The following is a 15,644-nucleotide window of genomic DNA, read 5'->3' as shown; positions in this document are numbered from 1 at the left end:
AGTGAGGTAAATGATGTAAGCATTGTGATATATCATTAGCCAACTATTGACCTTTTGCCAATACATCAGGAGGAGGGTCATTTGCTCCAGTGATCCACTATTACTGACCCATGAAGATGTCAACGATTGGATCTCAAAAGCAGAATAGATCAGTGGTTGGGGAAATTTAATATTTTTGGAATGAAGTTGATCACAAGCAACTGAAACCATAGAAAGCAGATAAGACACTGTATACATTCAATGGAATATTACTCAGCCTTAAAAAATAAATGAAATACTGATACATAATACAACATGGATAAAACGTAAAGACATTATGCTAAGTTGTAAGCCAAAAACAAATAGACATAGACTGTAAAAATCTTTTTAAAAATTATTAAATAATGTTAAAGTGAAAATCTTTAAAGGTAACAAATACAGACTGAAAAGTCAAATTTACTTTAATTCCCTTTTAAAACCCCACTAAGAAACAACAGTAAAAGCAATTTTTAAAGAAACAACACTGCCCTGGCTAGTTTGGCTCAGCAGTTAGAACGTGAGCCTACAGACCAAAGAGCCTCAAATTTGATTCCTGGTCAAGGACACCTACCTTGGTTACGGGTTTGATTCCCAGCCTGTGCTGGGGTCAAGCAAGAGGCAACCAATTGATGTTTCTCTCTCACACAGACATGTCTCTTTCTCTCTCTCCCTTCTTCCCTCCCACTCTATCTTAATAAAAAGACAAAAAGAAAGAAAGAAAAATCAATGGAAAAATATCCTAGGGTGAGGATTAAAATTAAATAAATAAATACAAGGAACAACACAAAAGACAAACTATAGAAAGAGAAACAATAACAAAAATTTGGTCCAGCAATACATCAAAAAAATTATTCACCATGACCAAGTGGGATTCATTTCAGGGATGCAAGGCTGGTACAACATTCGCAAATCAATAAATGTGATACACCACTTAAACAAAATGAAGAATAAAAAGCACATTATCATATCAATAGATGCTGAAAAAACATTTGACAAAATACAGCATCCATTTCTGATAAACACACTCAGCAATCTGGGAATAGAGGGATCATATCTCGACATAATAAAGGCCACATATGAAAGACCTACAGCCAACATCATGCTCAATGGGCAGAAACTAAAAACATTTCCCTCAAGAACAGGAACAAGCCCTGGCCACTTTGGCTCAGCGGTTGGAGCATCAGCCTGTGGTCCTGAGAGGCTAGGGTTCAGTTCCCGCTAAGGGCATGTACCTCGGATGCGGTTTGTCCCCGGCCCTGGTTGGTCATGAGGATGGCAGCCACTCGATGTGTCCCTTTCACGTCGATGTTCCTCTCTCCCTCCCACTCTACCTGAACAAAAAATGGAAAAATGTCCTCGGGTGAGGATAAAAAAAAAAAAAGAAAAAGAACAGGAACAAGACAGGGATGCCCACTTACACCACTCTTATTTAACATAGTACTGCAAGTCTTAGCCACAGCAATCAGACGTGAAGAAAAAATAAAAGGGATCCAAATAGGAAAGGAGAAAGTGAAACTGTCATTATTTGCAGATGACATGATATTATGCATAGAAAACCCTAAAGACTCCATCAAAAATCTACTAGACTTAATCAATGAATTTGGCAAGGTAGCAGGATACAAAATTAATGTCAAGAAATCAATGGCATTCTTATACACCAATGATGAAGTCACAGAAAGAGAAACTGAAAAAACAATCTCATTTACCACTGCGGCAAAAAAATTAAGATACCTAGGAATAAACTTAACCAAAGAAGTAAAGGACCGATTTGCAGAAAACTACAGGACATTGAAAAAAGAAATAGAGGAAGATACAAAAAAGTGGAAACACATACCTTTTCATAGATTGGAAGAATCAAAATCATTAAAATGTCCATACTACGCAAAGCAATCTATAGATTCAATGCAATCCCCATCAAAATACCAACGACATATTTCACAGAACTAGAACAAATACTTCAAAAGTTCATATGAAACCAAAAAAGACCCCGAATAGCCACGGCAATCTTGAAAAAGAAGGACAAAGCAGGTGGGATCACAATACCAGATATCAGGTTATACTACAAAGCGACTGTAATCAAAACAGCCTGGTACTGGCACAACAACAGGCTTATAGACCAGTGGTACAGAATGGAGAACCCAGAAATGGACCCAAGGCAATATGCTCAATTAATATTTGACAAAGGTGGCAAGAGCATACAGTGGAGTAAAGACAGCCTCTTTAATAAATGGTGTTCGGAAAATTGGACAGCTACATGCAAAAAAATGAAACTAGACCATCAACTTATACCATACACAAAAATAAACTCAAAATGGATAAAAGACTTAAATGTGACCCGTGAATCCATAAAAATTCCAGAAGAAAATGTAGGTAACAAAATTTTGGATATCACACACAGCAAAATTTTCACTGATACATCACCTAAGGCAAAAGAAACAAACAAAAAAAATGAGCACATGGGACTACATCAAACTAAAAAGCTTCTGCATAGCAAAAGAAACAACCATCAAAATGGAAAGGCAACCCACTGTATGGGAGAATATCATTGCCAATGATACATCAGATAAGGGGTTAATTTCCAAAATATATAGAGTACTCATACAACTCAACAAAAGGAAGACAAAGAACCCAATTAAAAAATGGGCAGAGGAGCTGAATAGACACCTCTCCAAACAGGACATACAAATGGCCAAAAGACATATGAAGAAATGCTCAACATCACTAATCATCAGAGAGATGCAAATTAAAACAACAGTGAGATATCACCTCACACCTGTCAGAATGGCCGCCATCAACAAATCATCAAACAACAAGTGTTGGAGAGGGTGTGGAGAAAAGGGGACTCTAGTACCCTGCTGGTGGGAATGCAGACTGGTGCAGCTACTGGAAAACACTATGATGTTACCTCAAAAAATTAAAAATTGAACTGCCATTTGACCCAGTGATCCCACTTCTAGGAATATACCCAAAGAAACCTGAAACACCAATCGGAAAAAATATATGTACCCCCATGTTCATAGCAGCACTATTTACAATAGCTAAGATCTGGAAACAGCCCAAGTATCCATCAGTAGACGAATGGATAAAAAAGCTGTGGTGCATATACACAATGGAGTACTATACAGTTGTAAGAAAGAAAGATCTCTTATCCTTTGAGACAACATGGAGGGACCTGGAAAGTATTATCCTAAGTGAAACAAGCCAAGCAGAAAAAGACAACCACCACATGATCTCACTTATTTCTGGAATATAATGAACATAACAGTCTGAGGAACAGGGTAGACCCAGAGACGAGGAAGTAGGGTACAGACTGATAACCCTCAGAAGAAGGGGTGGGGGGGAGGGAAGAGATAAACCACAGAACTTATATGTACGTATGCATAACCAATGGACATGGACAACAAAGCCGGGGACAGGGCGGGAGGGATAGGAAGGAGGGTGTCAGGGGTGTCAATGGGGTAAAAAAGGAGAAACATCTGTAACAACAACAACAACAAAATTAAATTAAAAAAATAAAAATTTGGGAAAGTTGGAAGTAAGTTGGTGGTAAGAGTTAAACTAAAGCCCTGGCCGGTTTGGCTCAGTGGTTAGAGCGTCGGCCTGCGGTCCTGAGAGACCCGGGTTCGGTTCCCGCTAAGGGCATGTACCTCGGTTGCAGTTTGTCCCCGGCCCTGGTCGGTTGTGCGGGTGGCAGCCACTCGATGTGTTCCTTTCACATCGATGTTTCTCTCTCTCTCTGTTCCTCTCTCTCCCTCCCACTCTACCTGAACAAAAAATGGAAAAATGTCCTCGGGTGAGGATAAAAAAAAAAAAAAAAAGAGTTAAACTAAAGAGAGTTGAATGATAAAGCTAGCCTTGAGAAATGAGAAGCAATATGATTTATACCGAGATTGCTTTATGAAGGGTACCCTAGAAGTAGAGTATAAGATTGGCTGAAAGTTTGTTCAAGATGAAATTAAGAGTATTTCCAGGTCAAGCTGCAGTTAATCCCCAATAAAGCCACATTAAAGAGATTTTTAAACCCTAAGTCCATTTAAGGACAGGAGAACAAGAAGAGACATTTAAGTATAAATTAGTGTGGCTAGGCAAGCGTGCTATACAGTTTTAGAAGCTGGGAAGCACATGGATAAATATTATAGTTACTAACTTAATAGATCCTATTATGCTAAATCTTAAGTCATCATTGAGAAAAGTCAAGAACCTACTGTATCTACACCATACATCCTTCTAATAAAGAACAAGGAACTGGTAATACCTATTACCTCTGGAGTTTAAAAGGATAAAATACACAGGGATTGGTTGAAAGTTATCAAGCAGCCTTGGAAACCTAAATTTCCTCTTCCACTACAAACCACCACATCATTGCCTCTCCCCTTTCCCTAGAGTAGGCTAGAGGTTTTTCTACTAGATGGCATAAAATAAAAGGTCTCTAGACTGAGCAACACAAAACACAATCCAGAAATAAAAAAGTAAGAAAAATAGAGGAAGTGAACTAAACGCTAAAAAACCACTTAGTAATCATCTTTCCCTCACTGAGCTCCCATAACACAAGAAACCAGATTTGTATTCTGTAGGTAGAAAAAATACTCTTCTCTAATGAGTCTTACCAAGCCAAGAAAAAAATGGAAAACTTTCTGACAAGGGGCTGGGAGGGGGAGGAGGATCACCATACAAGGAAATTAATGGTTGACAACCTCCAGACATTCAGAAGTGCCCACATGTTCTTTATTCTTCACTCTTCAACAGAGATCTGAAGAAAGCCTCAAACGTAAAAAATATATAACACCCTGGCCAGTGTGGCTAGTGAATTGAGCATTGTCCCATGGACTGAGAGTTCCTGATTTAATTTCTGGTCAGGGCACATGGCCAGGTTGCAGCCTCAATCCCCAGTGGGGGGGCGTGTAGGAGGCAGCCAATCGATGTTTCTCTCTCTTTCTCCTTCCCTCTTTAAAAACATCAATAAACTCGTATTTTATTTATTTATTTATTTATTTATTTATTTTTTATCCTCATCAGAGGACATTTTTCCATTTTTTGTTCAGGTAGAGTGGAAGGGAGAGAGAGGAACAGAGAGAGAGAGAGAAACATCGATGTGAAAGGAACACATCGAGTGGCTGCCACCCGCACAACCAACCAGGGCGGGGGACAAACTGCAACCGAGGTACGCGCCCTTAGCGGGAACCAAACCCGGGTCTCTCCGGACCGCAGGCCGACGCTCTAACCGCTGAGCCAAACTGGCCAGGGCTAAACACGTATTTTAAAAAATATATAAATATGTAGAGAAAGAACAAAGGAACAAATAGTGAAATAAAAAAGAAACCTGAAACAAATAGAATAAGTACAGTAGATATGTCACAAAAGCTATCATTAATATCCTCAAAAATAAAAAGGATATTGCATTAATGAAATCAGATGCAGGGAACAAAAAAGGAATTCTTTTTGTTTATGTTTGTTTGTTTTTTATGCTCACCTGAGGACATTTTTTTCGATATTTTGTTCAAATAGAGTGGGATGGAGGGAGGGAGAGAGAGAGAGAGAGAGAGAAACATCGATGTGAAAGGGACACATTGAGTGGTTGCCACCCACATGACCCAAGCAGGGCCAGGGACAAACTGCAACCGAGGTATGTGCCCTTAGCAGGAACCTAACCCGGGTCTCTCCAGACCGCAGGTCGACGCTCTAACCGCTGAGCCAAACCAGCCAGGACGGAATTCTTGAAAATTACAAACATGCCTGGCCGATGAGGCTGTGGTTTAGCGTCAACCCATGCAACGGGACATCATGGACTTGATTCCCAATCAGGGCAAATGCCCGGGCTGTGGGCCTGATCCCCAATGAGGGGCATGCAGGGGGCTGCCAATTGATGTTCTCTCTCATTGATGTCTCTCTCTCTCCCTCTTCCTTCCTCTCTCTGACATGAAGGTAAAAAAAGAAAATAAAAAATATAACAGCAGACATGTAAAACTCAAAGAGTTAAAGACAAAGTTGAGGACATTTCCTATGAATTAGGTAGAGTAAAACAAACATACAAAAAAAAAAAAAAAAAAAGAGAGATCCAATGCAGGAGAGGCAACATCTGATTAAGAGTTACAGAAAGAAAATTAACAAAGAAGAGGAAATAATCAATAAACTAATTCAAGAAAATGTCCCAGAACAAAACAAACTAAATATGTAAATCAGAACGGCCCCACTAATTACCCACAACAATGAATAAAAACAGATTTCGCAGCAAAGTACAGCCTTGTGAACTATATGAACAAAGTGAAGAGTCTAAAAGTTTTCAGAGTGAAACGGACAAAAATCACATACAAAAAAAACAAACAAACCAAAAATCAAAATAATCTCAGATTTAAAAGCAATTGTGAAAGCTAAAAGACAATGCCTTCAAAATTCTAAAACATAAATTATTTCCATCCTAGTATTTTATATCAGCCAAACTATCAAGTAACTGTAAGGAAATAAAAATATGTTCAGATAATGCAAGGTCTCAAAAAATTTACCTCCTACACTCCCTTTCAAAGGACAGTACTGAAGGACTTGTTACATATTCAAAATGAGTAAACCAAAAACAAGGAAGACATGGACTCCAACCCAAGAAAGAGTTGAAGGGAATTCCCAAGATAATAGCTATTCACCAGACTACTGTACATGAAAGAAATATTATAAGGTTCCAGATAAAACTTCTTTAAGATGATGAAAATGACAAATTATCAATGTATCGGATCATGTAGAAAAAATAAAAACTAGGAGAGTTTTACTTAAATTAGTAATAAATATATAGAATACTAAAAACCCTCTCCCTCACCAAAACACACACATATACAGATAACTGCAGGAAAAGCAAAAGGTTATGAGGACAAAGCAAGCTCAGGACACTACATGGTTAAGCTGTTTATACTGTTAACATAAAAATGTATACACTGAGTTCCTAACCAAAGTTATAACATAATAGGGAAGACAAGAGGATACCATAGGTAGGGTGGGAGGTAGAACCCAATATGCAAGGATAAAAAAGAACTAATCCATAATTTCACTTCTATGAATAGAAGTGAAAAATAATCCAGAATGGAATTTTGAGATATGAAAGTAAATATCAAAAGATCCAGCTAAAGCCCTTGCTGGCATGCTCAGTGGTTAGAACACCATCCTGTGCACTGAAGGGTAACAGGTTCGACTCCAGGTCAGGACACATATCCAGGCTGCAGTGGGTTGGGGCACATACAGGAGGCAGGGAATCAATGTTTCTCTCTCACAACAATCCCCTTTCCCAACCTTACCCCCCTCCTCTTGAATCAGTGAAAATAAATAAATAATCCAGCTAAATTCGATAAAATGGTGAAAGAAAAAATTCAGCTAAAACAATTGAAGGTGTTGCCCTGGCCAGTTTGGCTCAGTGGTTAGAGCGTTAGCCCACAGACCAATGAGTCGTGGGTTCGATTCTAGTCAAGGGCACGTACCTCGGTTGCAGTTCGTCCCTGGCCCTGGTGGGTTTGTGCAGGAGACAACCAGTCGTGGGGCTCTATCAAACTGATGTTTCTCTCTGTCTCTCTCTCTTCCTCCCTCCCACTCTATCTAATAATATGTTGAAAAATAACCTCAGGTGAGGAACTAAAAAAAAAAAAAGAGTTGAAGGTGCTTAGACAAAGCTGTATAGCAACAGCAGACTTTTCCTAATAAGGCTTGTAGAGTTTACCTTTTCTTTTTTTAAGAGAGAGAGGAAGGGCGAGATATAGAAACATAGATTGGCTGCCTCTTGCTCATCCCCTACTGGGAATTGCGCCTGCAACCCGAGCACTTGCTCTGACCCGGAATCAAACCAGGACCTTTCAGTCCATGGGACGACTCTCTATCCACTGAGCCACAGCGACCAGGTTAACTTTTTGATTTAAATACCCTTTATACAACAAAAGTTAAGAATGACTTAAAAAAATAAAAACAAAAAATAATTTTATAAAACTTTTTTTTTTTTTAATCCTCACCCAAGAGGACATTTTTCCATTTTTTGTTCAGATAGAGTGGGAGGGAGGGAGAGAGAGAGAGAGAGAGAGAGAGAGAGAGAGAAAGAGAGAGAGAGAGAAACATCAACGTGAAAGGGACACATCGAGTGGCTGCCACCAACCGGGGCCGGGGACAAACTGCAACCAAGGCATGCGCCCTTAGCGGGAACCAAACCCGAGTCTCTCTGGACCGCAGGCCAATGCTCTAATTGCTGAGCCAAACCGGCCAGGGCAATTTTATAAAATTTTGAGTTTTCTAACACCATTTGAAATTTAGCTTCACTAAAAAAAAAACAATAAACATGAATGATCACAGTAATGAACACTGCACTACAAATTTTTACACTGATAACTCATGCTACTACAAAAGTCAGACATTAATAGTGGTCACAGTTTGAGTTGGTGGGATGCAAGTTTACTTTCAGAGCAATCTATCCAAAATTTCTCCTATTAAGCAGTAGCAATAGCAAAGCTGGTGATCCTACTGGTATGTGCTATGAAGGAGATAAACAAAAAAAGGAGCACATTCACCCTGGCCGGTTTTGCTCAGAGGTTAGAGCGTCGGCCTGTGGTCCAGAGAGACCGGGGTTTGGTTCCCGCTAAGGGCACGTACCTTGGTTGCAGTTTGTCCCCGGTCCTGGCTGGGTTGTGCGGGTGGCAACCACTTGATGTGACCCTTTCACGTCGATGTTTCTCTCTCTATCTTTCTCCCTCCCACTCTCTCTGAACAAAAAATGGAAAAATGTCCTCGCATGAGGATAAAAAAAAAAAAAAAAGAAGCACATTCAAAGAAAAATAGAGTTAACTATTAAGAATGTTAATGTTTTCCGGAACTTAGCTGACTATACCGTGCCATAAACTAGAGGGAAAAGGGAACAAAAAAGTGCAAAATGCATAAGAGAAAATGGAAAAAGTAAGTAATATGAAATAAATAGCTTTAAGGTTAAATAGACCCATTTTAACATGTTTTATCATTGCCCTGGCCAGTTTGACTCAGTGGTTAGAGTGTCAGACTACAGACCAAAAAGTCACAGGTTCGATTCCAGTCAAGGGCACGTACTCGGTTACAAGTTTGATCCCGGGACCTGGTCAGGGTCATGCAGGAGGCAACCAGTCAATATGTCTCTCTCTCTCACATCTATGTTTCTCTCTCTCCCTCCCACTCTATCTGAAAATCAATGGAAAAATATCCTTGGGTGAGGATTGAAAAATAAAAAATAAGATGTTTTGTCAGTAGGAAGATATATAATTTCAGCCTTTCTGAGAAGCTCTCTTGAGTTTAAGAGTTTTAGCCTTTTAGCCTGACCGGTGTGCATCAGTGGTTGAGCATCAAGAAGTAGCCAGTTCAATTCCTGGTCAGGGCACATGCCCAGGTTGTGGGCCAAATCCCCAGAGCAGGGCATGCAGGAGGTGGCCAATTGATGTTCTCTCTTATCAATGTTTCTATTTCTCCCTCTCCTTACCTCTCTCTCAAAATCAATTAAAAAAAAAAAGTTTTAGCCTTTATAGCCCTACCACCAGAACATGGTATCTTCCTGCCAGTAAGGGCATTTGCTCTCTAATGTGATCACATTCTTGACTTAACGGAAACAGGTCAGATAGGAATCCTCATGTATACCTTACACCAGTCACAGCACCCTGATCCACCCTTGATGTTCACACTAGAAGGATGCTGCTGCTCCTCCTCACATTAAGGCCAATTCCTCACTGTGATATGAGTCCCATCTAACTCTTCCCTTCTAAGAAATCCTATGTATGATCTCACCTTTGATTCCTTTCTACTCCTGTCTTCAGAATCTCTCTATCTCTAGAGCTCTTCTCATCAACACTAATTGCATAAATATCCCCATATATCTCTCTTGCTATAGCATCCCCACTTCTCTGCCTTTATCTCCATTTCCTTAAATCAGTCTAATCCTACTTCAGTGACAACTGTATCACCCCCCAAAAAATTACCAATGATCTCTACCTTCTTATACTTAATGTACATTTTATTTGATCCCTAGGCAATGTTCGACCAAATTGACCACACTTTCCTTCTTAAAACATTCTAGTCACCAATACCACATTTTCCTGGTTTTCCTCTTGTATCTCTATCTCAGTGGTTCTCAACCTGTGGGTTGCAACGCCTTTGGGGGTTGAATGACCTTTTCATAGGGGTTGCCTAAGACCATCAGAAAACAAATATTTCCGATGGCGATTCATAACAGGAGCAAAATTACAGTTATGAAGTAGCAACGAAAACAATTTTATGGTTGGGGGTCACAACATGAGGAACTGTATTAACGAGTCGCGGCATTAGGAAGAACCACTGCTCTATCTGATTATTTCCCATCTCTTTTGCAAGCTCAGTTTCTTACATGGAGACTGTAAATGTTGGCTTCTTCAAAACCACCTTTTTCCTCACTATATATTGTCCCAAGGCCATCTCATCCATGCCCTGTACATGGGGTCAACAGGCAGATGTCACCGCCGAGTTAGAGATATTGCAACGCTCTCAGTAAAAGCAACACTACTTATGTCCTGATGAAGGTAAAACTCTTGGGAGCCAGAAACCTTAGGACTTCACTCTTCCTCATTCCTTATTAACCATCCATTACCAAATCATATAGATTTTATCTCCTATTATTTTCACTACTTTTGAGGCAGGTTAGTAAAAACTAGGAAAATTCCTTGGCAAGTGGAATGAGGAAACTGAAACAAATGGCTGAACAATCTGCAGAGCAGTTCATAGCCAGATGATAAATTACAAGAATATCCTCCCCAACCAAAGATACCCAAGAGTAGGTGGTTTAAATCACCTTAGTTAGGAAGATAACAAAAACAAACAAACAAACAAACAAAAACTATTAGGCTCAGACTAATCCAAGATAACGATAAAACTAACCACAAAATGACCCCAGACATCATTATATGCTCATTTTAATACATCAGCATACTAAATGGCACAACTTTAAATCTTATACCCTCATCCTGTCTCCAGGGGAGCTGCCTTTGCCTCACTGTCCCAATCTTTTTTATTTCTTTAATATACTTTAATGATTTTTGAGAGAAAGAGAAAAGGGAGAGAGAAACATGGATCAGCTGCCTCCTGCATGCCTCCCTTCCCCCCACTGGGGATTGAGCCTGCAACCCGTGCAGGTGCCCTGACCAGGAATCAAACTGGAACCTCTCAGTCCATGGGATGATGCTCAATCCACTGAGCGTATAGGCAACTGTCCCACTTCCACCTGGACTGTGTGTTGAAATTTTTCCTGCTTGAGTCAAGAACCTGGAGGTTGCCTGACACGAGAAAGCATCAGACCATACCAGGACAGGGCCAGCCCCTGCTGTGGAAGTGGTCCCGTAAAAATTTCAACTCACCATAATCACGACAATGACCCCCGCTTTTCTTTTTAATCCTCACCCGAGGATACTTTTTTGCATTTATCTTCAGATAGAAGAGGAGGGAGAGAGGGAGGAAAAGAAAGAGACACATCGAGTGGTTGCCACCTACACGACCTCAACCAGGGCGGGGACAAACTGCAACTGAGGTACGTGCCCCCAGTGGGAACAGAACCTGAGACTCTCTGGTCTGCAGTCCGACACTCTAACCGCTGAGCCAAACCAGCCAGGGCACAACAATGACACTTTTAATTCTCTCTTCTGATTTACTTGTGCCATGACCCGCATCCATTTTCTATACTGCAGTAAGGGTGAACTTTAAAAAACACAGATCAGATCACAGCATTCTCTGCTTCTAGCCCATTAATGGTATCCCATTGTTCCTAGGAAAAAACACAAACTTGTAAATGAAGTCTAAAAGATGCTGCATGACTTGACTAATGTCTACTTCCCAGACTCTTACTGGGCCACCTTCCATCACTCTATGGGCTACAGCCTTTTCAGGGGTAGAGCATATACTATTTTCTGTGCCTGGGACCATCTTCTTCTTTTTCCTCTAGTTAATTCCTACTCATCCTCTCTCAAGGTTTCAGATCAAAGATAATTTTTACTGACTGTGAATACCCCTGCACCAAAAGTCCAGGGTTAAGTAGCCCTGTTATATTGCTGACTGTAAATCAACATCTTTCCTTGGACACATGTCTCAAGCAATTATCTATTTGTCTGATTATGTGCTGGTTTGAGGTCTCTTTAACTGAATTCTGATTATACAGGAGATCAAGAAAGACTGCTGTTTTGCTCATTACTGATCCCAATACCTACCACAGTATCTATACAATGTATTTGATATTTGTAGAATAAATGGCATGGACCTAATTAGTGTGCACAAAGAACATTACAGTAAGAAACCAGCAATCCCACAGGAAAAGCAAGGGTAGAGGGGAAAGACTAAAACAATTTTCTAAATTTAAATGTCTAAACAAACCACAAAAGATGCCTTTTTTAAAAAATCTTCACCCTAAGACATGTTTGTTTTTTGTTTTGTTTTTAAATTTGAGAGACAAAAAGAAAGAGGGAAAACACAGAGAGAGAGAAACATTGATGTGAGAGAGAAACATTGATTGGCTGCCTCCAGTACAAGCCCCAACTAAGGATTGATTAAACCTGCAACCTAGGTATGTGCCCCGTCGAGGAATCAAACCCTCAACCTTTTTGTTGCACAGGACAACACTCCAATTAACTGAAGCACCTGGCTGGGAGCGAGATACCATTTCCTAAAAACGGTGAGCTATAAAGTTCTTTGGGCAACTCAATATTCAATATTCAAAATACAAAAACAGCCCTAGCCAGTTTGGCTCAGCGGTTAGAGCATCGGCCTGCGGTCTGGAGAGACCCGGGTTCGGTTCCCGCTAAGGGCACGTACTTCGGTTGCAGTTTGTCCCCGGCCCTGGTTGGTTGTGCGGGTGGCAGCCACTCGATGTGTCCCTTCACGTCGATGTTTCTCTCTCTCTCTCCCTCCCACTCTATCTGTACAAAAAATGGAAAAATATCCTCGGGTGAGGATAAAAAAAATAAAATAAAATAAAATAAAATAAAATAAAATAAAATAAAATAAAATAAAATAAAATCCACCAATCCCCACCTTTGATAAATCATCCTATAAATAAATGGACATATATATATATATATATATATATGAAACATACACTGTTCTTCTTTACAGCATTACTTGTGTGTACACACAAACACATGTATGAATGTATGTATACACATGTATATATGTATATGTGCATATCGTCTTTACAACAAAAGATTATAAACAAGCTAACATCCATCAACAGGGGAACAGGTTATAAAAAGTATTTTATTACTGTTTTAAGCTTTAAAACTAACAAAATCGCCCTGGCCAGTTTGGCTCAGCAGTTGGAGCGTCGGCCTGTGGACCAGAGAATCCCAGGTTCGGTTCCCGCTAAGGACATGTACCAAAAAAAACAAAAAAAACAAAAACACAAAAAACTAACAAAATCAATACAATACCTGAAGATTAAAGTAGAAAAATAAATATACTGAAAAGTGATTCTAGACCATGTAAACTTTAGGTAATAAGCCTAACATTTTCCTGGCATCTACAGATAGAATAATTGAACATTTTTTAATTATAGAGTAAAATGAAACAAACATTTAAAAAATCCAAAAAAGCCCTGGCCAGTTTGGCTCAGTGGTTAGAGCATCAGCCTGCGGTCCGGAGAGATCCGGGTTTGGTTCCTGCTAAGGGCATGTACCTCGGTTGCAGTTTGTCCCCGGCCCTGGTTGGTAGTGCGGGTGGCAGCCACTCGATGTGTCCCTTTCACGTCGAGATGTTTCTCTCTCTCTCTCCCTCTCCCTCCCTCCCGCTCTATCTGAACAAAAAATGGAAAAATGTCCTCGGGTGAGGATGAAAAAAAACCAAAATAAAATAAAAAATCCAAAAAAGGGCCCTGGCCAGTTTGGCTCAGCAGTTGAGCGTCGCCTGCGGACCAGAGTCCTGGATTCGGTTTCCACTAGGGGCACGTACCACAAAAAAAAAAAAAAAAAAAAAAAAAAAAAAAAAATTAACCTAAAACTGCGAAATAAATTAATAATAACTCATTCACGAAATGCTCAAAAGTGAAAATGGATTATCACTAAAGGCAACTGCAAGTTTGTAATTCCAGACTATATTTTATCATGTGAAATCAACTGCAAATTTACCTTTCATTTTTGAGTGTGTGTTAATCAACGGATCAGAACAAATCCTGCAGGGCCACCATGGGCGTCTCTTGAATTTTGCCCAGATAAGATCTCCAACTTCATACTTCAGTGGCGTTGACTTTTTCTTGGGTTGACACTATAGAAAGACAAAAACATAGGGCATCAATAAGAATCAAAAGTTTTGAAACAGTTATCATCTCGTTAGCCTTCTAAGAAAGCAGTCTAAAAAATTCTAGATGAAAACCCTCCAGCTTAACAACAATCACAACTAAAATACTTTGTCCTAATTGTTCATAACATAGTCCTTTATACAGTAGTACCTCTCAACTTCTATTTGTTTTATATCAGTAACCTACCCATAGTCTGAGAAAATAAATAAGCTATTTTGATTTATAAAGAACTAAAAACTAAAATAAACAAAATAATCCCAAGGAAAAGATGATCTTTGCCCTAGTCCTTGGATCACAACACAATATTGGGGGGGGGGGGGGACTATAAAAAGAAACTATAAAACTATAAAAAGAAATTTTAACAATATCAAGAGAGTGTGATCCCAGAACAATGTTATTTGTCAATTGTATCTCAATAAAATTAGGATGGGGACTGTGGTCTCTTCTACACATCGTTCACAAACACACACATATATTCTATTTATTAATGAACCACAATGATTCTAATAAAATAATCCTGAGAGCTACAGGCTAGATTCTAGCGATGTCAATTCAACTGATTTGGTTGTTTCCCAGGACATGCAGGAGAGAGAGGCTTTACCCAGGACAGTACACTCACTGCACAACTCCAAAGGCCAACATTCAAGCAGAATACAATGTATATCAAGGTCCTTGGACTCATCCAATTCTTTTCTCATAAAAAAAAATGTCTAACTTATTTACAATCCAATTGCCTCCATTTCAACTCTAAACCCATATTCCTGCCTTTAACACCTCAGAAACAATACAGATCTCCTGCCTTCCTCCCTCAGACATAATCTTCCCTCCTTAATGCTGAAAACAGTCTCTACCTGGCATAGATTAAGTATTCAAAAAGAGTAAGCTGAGTGAATTGACTAATGCAATTCAAATAAAAATAATTAATAATGCTTGAGGCTCAAGGATATTAAAGAAATGGGCTCAATCTAATGATTATAAATTATCATTCAAGTTTTAAGACTCTGTATTCACACTAAGTTAAATCTCACAGATTGCCCTTAATGAAAATACTGTGATTATTTCTTCATGTATTATAGTTACTAGGAACTGAGACAAACTACATCTTGTTATATACATTTTAATTTAATTTTTTATTTCTTTACTTTTTTATCCTCACCCAAGGACATTTTCCCACTTTTTGTTCAGATAGAGTGGGAGGGGGGAGAGAGGGAAACATCAATGTGAAAGGGATACATAGAGTGGTTGCCACCCACACAACCCAACCAGGGCTGGGGACAAACTGCAACCGAGGTGTGTGCCCTTGGTGGGAACTGAACCCAGGTCTCTATGGACCACATGCCGATGT

General features: G+C 39.5%; 1 protein-coding gene across 15 annotated transcripts in view; it reads right to left on the bottom strand.

Moving 5' to 3' along the window:
- The window catches only part of NSD1 (nuclear receptor binding SET domain protein 1), a 185,577-nt gene that overhangs the window by 93,635 nt on the left and 76,298 nt on the right, over positions 1-15,644 (bottom strand). For all 15 annotated transcript variants that reach the window (XM_036239591.1, XM_036239589.1, XM_036239603.1 and 12 more), the window contains one exon: positions 14,130-14,265. In XM_036239591.1, coding sequence (XP_036095484.1) covers positions 14,130-14,265 — 136 coding nt within the window. The remainder of the gene's footprint in view (positions 1-14,129; positions 14,266-15,644) is intronic.

This window comes from Molossus molossus, unplaced genomic scaffold (assembly GCF_014108415.1).
Source record: "Molossus molossus isolate mMolMol1 unplaced genomic scaffold, mMolMol1.p scaffold_m16_p_4, whole genome shotgun sequence".
Lineage (NCBI taxonomy): Eukaryota > Metazoa > Chordata > Mammalia > Chiroptera > Molossidae > Molossus > Molossus molossus.
This window is presented reverse-complemented; position numbering and strand designations above follow the sequence as displayed.